Below are 9,296 nucleotides of genomic sequence, written 5' to 3' on the forward strand. Positions count from 1 at the left end.
TAGTTTAATGCTGATTGCTAAAGGCAATACCACCTAGTCTCATTCAGTGACTTGTTAGAACCTAAGAGGAATATATATAAATATATATTAATTAAATCAGCACAAAAGAGCCTGAAACGCACTTCAGTTGATGTTATTTCCCTAATAGCAGCTCAGAATGAGGTATTCAACATCTCATTCCTACAAGTCAACAAATATATACAGCTTCCCAGCTATACCCCCAAAAGATTAAGTGCTTATAAGGTGAAACAGAAACATGCTCTTTCTGTGTGTACCTAGTATGTACTTCAGTGTACCAAAGGATCAGCATCTGTTTTCTTTCACTCTGAATGTTTATGCTGAACCTCTTCTATTAGTTTTTCTTTGTAAAAGCTTATTTTAAGCATCAAGCAAGAAACAGTACCAAGTGTTACTCTAAAACCGCACCGTGCCTCCACTGGCAAACATTATAAATCTTGTAAGAGCGGCCGGGCAGCTTCAGTATGTTGCACTTGCATGGTACTTGTTTGGTTGAGGATTAAATGCTTAACAAAATTAAAAAAAAAAATCATAACAAGAAAGCTGCCTAGAAAGACTCCAACAACAGTAGCATAGACGTCTGCTCCCAAGAGTACAGGAACCCTTCTAGCAAGAATATCTTTCACATTGTTGAAGGAACCATTGTTTGGCAGGGGAGTAATACCAAGGAGATGGCACAACAAAGGGTACAAATCTGTAGAATTCATGGCTTCTCTGGTGACATTCTTTCTGAAAGCAGGCCCGACTGCCAAAAAAATTGGGTGCATTTCTTGTAAGTTGTTGTCATATCCATGATTACCAACTAGAAATAAAAGAGAGAAAGAGAGATAAAGGTCAATATTCCAACGTTGCAAAGCAAGCATTGAACCTTTTCCCAGAACTAGCATAATGCAGGAAAGGAACAGCCATCATCATTTATTCTTGCAGAGATTTAATAGGAAAAAAATTGGTCAACAGCACAAATATCCCCTAGTAAATATCAGGTCATAGACACATACACAGAAGATGCCTTAAAAACAACTTAAGAGCTCATTAAAATAAATAAATAAATAAAACTCACATGGCAGTAACTCTACTTTAAATGGCATCCTACACCCAACTATCCTCAATTTCGGTCAAGGAAAAACGCTAACTTTGCAACTGGACCAGTTCTCTTCGAAAAGGCTACATAGCTCAGTACTCCCAAATAAACAGCACACAACAGAACACTATTCATCCTCGATGAGTTCCGTTACATCCTCTTTCATTTTCTGAGAAAGAGCTCATCTGCTTGCTAGATCTCACAGGGAGACCTCAAGTTATATGGTCACTAAACCACGTGAATGGTCTTATCTCATTAGGTTTAACTTTTTGAAAGACTAAGTCCAGTTCCCTCTTCCTGAACAGCAGTGTACTTCCTACCTCATCGGGGAAAATATATATTTATCTTTACAAGTTAAAAATGTAATTATATAACTATATAAATTATACATACTTAGTTTTCCCTCCCACTCTTAAAAAAAAAAAAAAATTGGTTGAGGTTGGGAGAGAAAGTACTATGTGAAGTTTCTGACTAGGAAGATAACACTACAAAGACAGAATACTTACATGGAAAACCATCGGATTTATTGAATACGATCTCCCAACCTTTATCAGCCACAGCTAAGATTGGCTGAATTTTATGGTTGTGCTTGTAATGAAATCTATCTGGAATCTGCTCCTTTTTATAAACAGTCATGTTGGGATGAGCGTTGGCCAGAGCTTCATATACTTCATCCAGTTTGCCTTCAAACAAGCAAAAAAAACACCACCAAAAGATAAAATTATCGATATGTTTACTAAAACCATCACTACTTTAAATACAATTGTCAGGAGAAAGAAAAAAGGACAAAATGCACTTCCCCAAAGGGCACTGCTAGTTCCCTGTCTTTAAAGTGCCAAACAGAGGTGCCACATTGTTTCTTAAATTGCTTATTTCTGTTTTCTGAACTTTGCTTTCCAATAAAAGTCAGTGAGCATGCAGGGTGCAGCAGGACAAGCTGGGATGCCAGCACACAGAAGGGAGAAACCAAGACACTGCCAGAACATTAAAAACAAGTCCAGGAGTCTGTATGTTTGAGCAAGCTTCTCCCCCTTCTGCCTCCTAACACTTAAGCTTAGATTTGTGCTGGGGATTGTGCAGTGGTTTTAGTAAAAAGCCTGTTGTATACCACCACAGAACCTCAGCTGTGTGCTATTTAAGCACCTTGAGCTACACCCATGCACAATCCACACCTCTGAGTTCACAGCTGCTCTCTGCAGACCAGCTGCAGTGCTTCAAGGTCTGAAGCAGGGCTGTAAGACATCCACCTTGTCCCTGTGACCCACACAGATGTTTTCAGCAGCTGAGTGGGATTTAGGCCCATCCTGCCACTTTGACCTACCATTTCTAGCTAGTCCTGCCTTCAGACCCAGCTGTGGGCCCTGTAAACTGAAAATAGTTTAATGTATAAAGTTTCTTATCTGAAACTGGCATAAAATGAGAATCACCAAACTTAAGAAAAACAATAAAGGCCAAAGAGAGGCAGCATAACTTCTGATATAACAGACACTAGCTACAGCAATGAGGAAAGTACTCCATACTCATACTTCCAGGACTACATCAGTAACAAAATTAGTTTACCTATGGCAGTCCTCTGTATGAAGTAATAGGTAAGAGAAGCCCCAACTATAAGAAACTGTGTTATTACACTAATTTAGTTATTTGAATTCATATATTTATATTTGATGCAAGAAAAAGCCAGCACCACCAGCTGTGCTACAGGTGCCACCTTCACAAAATTCAAGTAGTTAACTCAGCACAGAACAACACACTGGAATGGTTAAATGGTTGTTTTAATTCATTTCCCTGGGGAAAAAGTACGCAGCCAGACAGTTAAAGTAGCAGAAATCTCTGTGTTTTTAAGCATTCAAAATTTTTCTGAATGTCTTGCTTTATCATTCCCTTGGCTTAAGTAAGGCAAAAGAAATAACTGCATTGAAAAAAAAATCAGACCTATGTACTTAAGTATATTTCACAGTTAAAGTGAGAATGAATCGTACTGTTTTACAATAAAATCAGTTAGTAAAGCAGAAAGTAGTAATTTGAGCTGTGCTAAAAACTAATTCTTGCTCACTGTTAGTGTATAATAGATAGCTGAACCTCTGGGCAAGAAACAAATCCAGCTAATTTCTGAAATCCATTGAAATGGCTTGTTTTGTTTGTTTGTTTGTTTGTTTTTTATACACTATTCTGTCATCTAATTGTTGCTTAAAGAGACTTTTTTGTTGTTGTTCTAAAAAAGGGCATTTTACTGGATGGGAGAATCAGGTTACGCAGCTTCAAGTTCTCATTTACCACATTAGGGGTGCTTCAGCACTAACCTTTACTTTTACAATAGCTCCTTTATTCGGTAGTGAGAACATCCTGGTCAGCACTACCACGTCTGTGCCCACTAGGACGGAGTTCTCAAACTCTGCTCTTCTGTCACTACCGAGAGAAACAGCGCCCAGCTACGAGCACATGAGTGTACTCAGGCTGCAAATGAATCTCGTTTTGCAAACTCCCACACTGACCTTTTAGTCTGCATTAGTAAAGGAGTATTATTCAAACTAAAAATGACAGCAGGCACTTGTTTACACATCGAAAGGTCACATAAGTTCACAAAGTACTCTCCCTGCTGGTGTATTAAATACTGCATGCTGTCCATTAGTGATGCAAATGTTACACAAATCTCAAAACACACCTTTTCAGAAGGCCATCCTATAACTCAACTTCCAAATTACTGACCCTGCCTATGTGAAAAATGCTCTTCTCCAGGCTAATGCGTTAGCCCCACATAGTAATAGCTTTTGATCATAGAATAATGGGAAAGACCTCTAAATCATCTAGTCCGAGCTCTAACCTAGTGCTAAAGTCCGCCACTAAACCATGATACTAAGCTTTACATCTACGCATTTCTTGAAGGCTTCCAGGGATGGTGACTCAACCACTGCCCTGGGCAGCCTGTTCCAGTGCTGCACAACCCTTTCAGTAAAGAAATTTCTCCTAATATCCAACCTAAACCTCCCCTGGCGCACCTTGAGGCCATTTCCCTTTGTCTTATCACTTGGAATCAAAATAAAGAGCAGCACCTCTACATCAGCAAGATTAAACAGACAACTGGCACTTCAACAACCCTTCAATGACTGCAGCCAGACTTCTGGTTTTGATTATCAGAGTAAAAATGATATGAACGTAACTGTCTCTTCAGCATGACAAAAGGAAAAAAAAAAAAAACTAAAGTGAACTGCAATAGCTTTTAAGTATCAATCAAATAGCTAACACAGGCTTTCTATTGATTGAAGGTGCCCATCTGGTCTCAGTTTACTGTGTGAGTTATAAATCTAGTTCTTCATCCATGGCTTCAGCATCTTGATGAAAGGGAAGACACGTAACAGTAGCTATCCATCCGGAATGCCATTCATCCCTGATAACACCATGAGATCATCTTACTTCTCATAAGGCCTAAAGGATATGTGGCAGTATTACGCAGAGACAGATTTGCTCACTTTCCATTTTAGAAAGTTAATCCAGGCTTTTGACAGAGCTGTCAAAAATAACAATGCTGCAAATACTCCTTGTTCAAGGGTGATGCCCTATCAGCAGCAGTGCTGCTACTACCACTGCAGTTAAGTAAAAAGCCTGTAAAGTTCTAACGCTCAATATTTCCTTCTGAGAATGTCAGTGCTACAGCTCCTACCTTCTTTTGGCAAAATAGCTACTGCAGGAGAGTGGTCAATGACTTGATAGAGCTCTCTGTTCACGTATTGATCAAGCTCAATGAGCTGCTCTGAGGATGACTGTGACATCCCATGGTCACTCGTGATGATGACATTTATTACATTCCACAGCTTCGCTTTCTCCAGTTCAAACATCAGGTATCCCAGCTTCTTGTCAATATCACTAATTATCGGCCCCATAAGTGGATTTTCTGGGCCCAGAACATGGCCCATCTCATCAGATTGTTCCCAGTAGAGCAGACCAAAATTTATGGGTTCTTCCAATTTAAACCAGTCAATAAACCTAGCAACTCTGTCTTCAAATGAAATAGATTCATTGTAGGGCATGTAATAAGTCGGAAAGACTCCATGTATTTTCACATCCGTTCCAGGCCACATAGCTGCTCCAGTTTTGTGTCCTTCCATCTGGTTTGTTACCCATATTGGGCTGGCTTCTTCCCAGAACTTGGAATTATAGATCCCACTTTCCCGAATGGAGCTATGGATATCCATGTTGTTCAGAGAGAAAGTTTCATTCAGAATAGGGTCATACATCTCATTAGCAACTATACCATGGCTTTCTGCGTAGAGACCTGTCACCATTGTATAGTGATTAGGATACGTTTTAGTTATGAACACGTTAGTGAGCTGCTTAACGTGAACACCATTCTCCATGGCATAATGAAAATTGGGAGTTGAGACTTTATAGATGTAGTCCCATCGAAATCCATCAAAAGATACCAACAACACCTTGGGTTGGTCTGGCTGGAGAGAGACAGCACTTGGAAGAAATAGTAAGCAAGTCACCAGGACTCTCCAACAGCAGTTCAGGGCTATGCTGGAAGGTGTTCTGCCCCTCTTCTGAGGCAACATGGCACCTGCTGGGTAAAGACAGAAGGTTTATTTGCATTAATCTGTTCGTCAAAGCCGTGACAGATTAAGAATGATTAGCTAAAATATTCCTCATATATGCATACCGCTTGCCTTACTAACACTGGGAACTCCAAACACAGATATAAGACCATTTATTTAACAGGTCATGATATCCCAATGTTAGAGATGGAATAGTAAGGCACTATAATTTGCTGAATGAAATACAGTTCACAAAGAAACTTCCTTACATAACACCACCACCCATCTTCCTCCTTTCTTCTGCATGCTTCCAACATACCAGAACTCCCGCTCTTACCACTTGACAATTTTAAAGTATTTTCCATATCCAAAGTTGTGAGAAACTGTCCTATGAGAAAGCTTCTGCTTGAAAAAGTTTGAGATGTAAACAGGGGCAGTTCTCAGCTTGGGAATACCAAAGTCCGTTTCCACCAGAACTTTATAACCCTCATATAAAACCTTGGGGCATTTCTCCTCCTGCACGAATGGCAGCAGGCACGCTAACATCACCTGGTAGCACGGCAGGCAGGAGCAGTACATGCTGACTGCACAGCTCCCATCAGGGAGGATGGGATCCCATCTAGAAGCCACTGCAGCTTCTCAGCCCCAGCACCCTGTATGGGATTGCCAAATGTGCATGGTACAATTTATAACAGGGAAGCGAGCAAGCAAGCTTTGCATTTCAGATACAACAGTATAGCAAATAAAGGATTTTGCGGCTTAAAAAGTGTCAGATCTGTTTGTTAGACAAGCAAATAGCATGAACATCATATTCCCAACATTTCATCTCATCTCTAACCTGATCGTAGCTTCCCTGTGTAACCAGGCTCTTCATGATCAACTAGTTTGGATGCTTCCTATCCTACTGCAGGTAGCAGTACAGATAGCTTTACAAACAAGAATGTACAAAAGTCATACAAGTCAATGTGCAGTTTAAGTTCTTACAATTAACCACTTCGGTCTCCAAATAGATTGGAAAGAAGTGGTTGAAACACTCAGTAGTATTTTAGATGGCTCACAACTGTACTACATCTTTCAAGCATGCATAAATCCCATCATTCATCCATTCCAGTCAAACACCACTGCTAGCTAAGGGCAAAAGCAGCAAGAAAAGCATGGCAAGTAACAAGACCAGTGATGCAAATTCTTTGGAGGTACAATGATCACGAGACTCCATACCCTAAAGCATTTGCTCCATAGATAGATATGAAGCAGTAATTCCTATCGTGTGATTCAAGGATATTGACTGATCTTACATACGATAGGCATTCGTTATCTAAATAGCATGACATAATCCAATACACAATTTCCTATCAATTAGATTGATCTCCACCTAATTGACCTAAAATTTCACACTGATGGAAAGTGCATTCCCTACTTCTTGCTCAGCAGTATCGTTTAACCACAAGACCAGATATTGTTCCATCTAATCCTGCACATGAACTGTACTTATACCACACACTGTTCCCTTGAATTACCCATTTGTCAGTAATCCTTTGAACCAGTTACTACTGAAATTCAGCTAGAAATTGGTGACTGTGCCACTCAGTACACCAGTGTGCTACCCAATAAATCTGCATGAATATTCTGGGCACATACATATCCTGGTTAAAATGAAAAGCTACAGCATAACAAGCACCTCGATATTACTACAAAGATGGAAAAGTGTTTGTCATTTTGGTAGGACACAAGATATACTCCATTGGCTCTCATTCCCCAGCTAAATCTCTCCCCCCCTATGCATGCCCTGACTGGCATGTGTCCCAAAATCCTAGCCTGGAGCCCTGCTAAGAACAAGCTGACCCTTCAGAGGCATATCCCTGCTGCTGGCCTGCACCCTAGACACGAAGGCAACAGAATCACAGAATCACAGAACCACAGAATCATAAGGGTTGGAAAAGCCCTGAGATACCTGGTCCAACTGTCCCCCTACTACCAATGTCACCACTGAACCCTGTCCCCAAGCACCACGTCCAACCTCTCCTTGAACACCCCCAGGGACAGTGACTCCACCACCTCCCTGGGCAACCCGTCCCAACGCCTGACCACTCTTTTGGAGCAGAAATGTCTCCTCATTTCCAGCCTGAACCTCCCCTGGCACAACTTGAGGCCATTCCCTCTGGTCCTATTGCTGGTTACCCGTAAGAAGAGGCTGACCCCCAGCTCCCCACCCCTCCCTTTCAGGCAGTTGCAGAGAGCAATAAGGTCTGCCCTGAGCCTCCTCTTCTCCAGAGCAAACACCCCCAGTTCCCTCAGCAGCTCCTCACAGGACTTGTGCTCCAGGCCCTTCACCAGCTTCGTAGCCCTGCTCTGGACTTGTTCCAGCACCTCCATGTGCTTCTGGTACTGAGGGCCCAAAGCTGAGCACATCACTTGAGGTGCGGCCTCACCAGAGCTGAGTACAGGGGGACAATCACCTCCCTGGCCCTTCTGGCTGCACTATTTCTGATATAACCCAGGATGCCATCGGACTTCTTGGCCACCTGGGGACACTGCCAGCTCATGTTCAGGAGAGCATCGATCAGCACCCCCAGGTCCTTTTCCTCTGCACAGCTTTCCAGCCATTTTGCCCTGAGGAGCGCAGGCTCCTGTGGCTGCTGGGCCTGGAGCAGAGGAGGCTCCAGGGGAGCTCCCCCATGGCCGTCAGTACCCGCAGGGAGGTGAGGAGAGGCCGGAGCCGGGCTCTGCCCAGCGGTGCCCAGGGCCAGGCCCAGAGGCCGTGGGCCCAGCCTGGAGCCCCGGCGGCTCCCCCTGCCCCTCAGGCAGCACTGCTGGGCCCAGGGGTGCCGGAGCCCTGGCACAGGCTGCCCCGAGAGGGGCTGGGGTCTGCTCCTGGGAGAGCTCCCCGAGCCCAGGGCCGTGGGGCTGGGCACCCTGCTGGGGCTGGTGTGGGGACAGGGATCCCAGGGGTGCCTCCAGACTCAGCCATGCCCAGATACAAGCTCACAGTGTGCTGGCACTGCTGCAGGGGATGGGGCAGTGGCCCTGTGGCCTTGCTAAGATGGCAGAGCAAGGAGCACCCTGTCATTCACCATCGTGTGTGTGAATTAGCGCCTTCACCCCATGACTCCCTTTTCCCCCCTCTCTGCAGATGCCTGCTGTGCCAGGCCACACGCAAGGCAGTGGCAGCTTTGCCCAGCCATGCTGCACTGCTGTGTCCTCACGTCTTTTCTCCAGCTTTCAGAGCCCAGACTTCTGTGATGCCAGCACAGAGCCAAAGGCAGGAAAACTGAGGGTTACGGTGCCAAAACGTCCCATGGCATTACTTTCAGTAAACAAAGGCCCAGCCCAGGCTAGCTGTACTTTGAACCAACTGTAAATGCAAGGAATAAAACTTGCTTTCATTTTCTGGATGTCTGCAAGTGCTTCTTCAGTTAGGAAAAAAAAAAATAATAAATAAGGTTTTTAATCCAGGTGTTTTCTGCCTTTTTTCTTCTCTTATGTTCTGAGCTCTAAATTTTCTGGTTTTGTTCAGGCAGATAGATACTTTTTCTATGCTGTTGTGGTGTTCAAGACCCATAAACCATGCACTGGGATGTAGAGGAAAATAAGTTTATTCTCTTAATGTCTCTAGAAACTGAACAGAAAGGGTTTCCCATCCTTACTATTTGAGGATCTGTACTATGGAG

General features: G+C 43.2%; 1 protein-coding gene across 1 annotated transcript; it reads right to left on the bottom strand.

The window, feature by feature from the left end:
- ENPP5 (ectonucleotide pyrophosphatase/phosphodiesterase family member 5) lies at window positions 1-5,623 on the bottom strand. Its single transcript, XM_032185116.1, has 3 exons — window positions 4,758-5,623; window positions 1,606-1,782; window positions 1-820 (listed from the first exon to the last, which is right to left on the bottom strand). Exons 1-3 carry the CDS (start codon window positions 5,449-5,451, stop codon window positions 447-449), a joined length of 1,245 nt encoding a protein of 414 aa, XP_032041007.1. The 5' UTR covers window positions 5,452-5,623; the 3' UTR covers window positions 1-446.
- Between the last annotated feature and the right edge of the window lie 3,673 nt (window positions 5,624-9,296).

The sequence above is a fragment of the Aythya fuligula genome, chromosome 3, assembly GCF_009819795.1.
Source record: "Aythya fuligula isolate bAytFul2 chromosome 3, bAytFul2.pri, whole genome shotgun sequence".
Lineage (NCBI taxonomy): Eukaryota > Metazoa > Chordata > Aves > Anseriformes > Anatidae > Aythya > Aythya fuligula.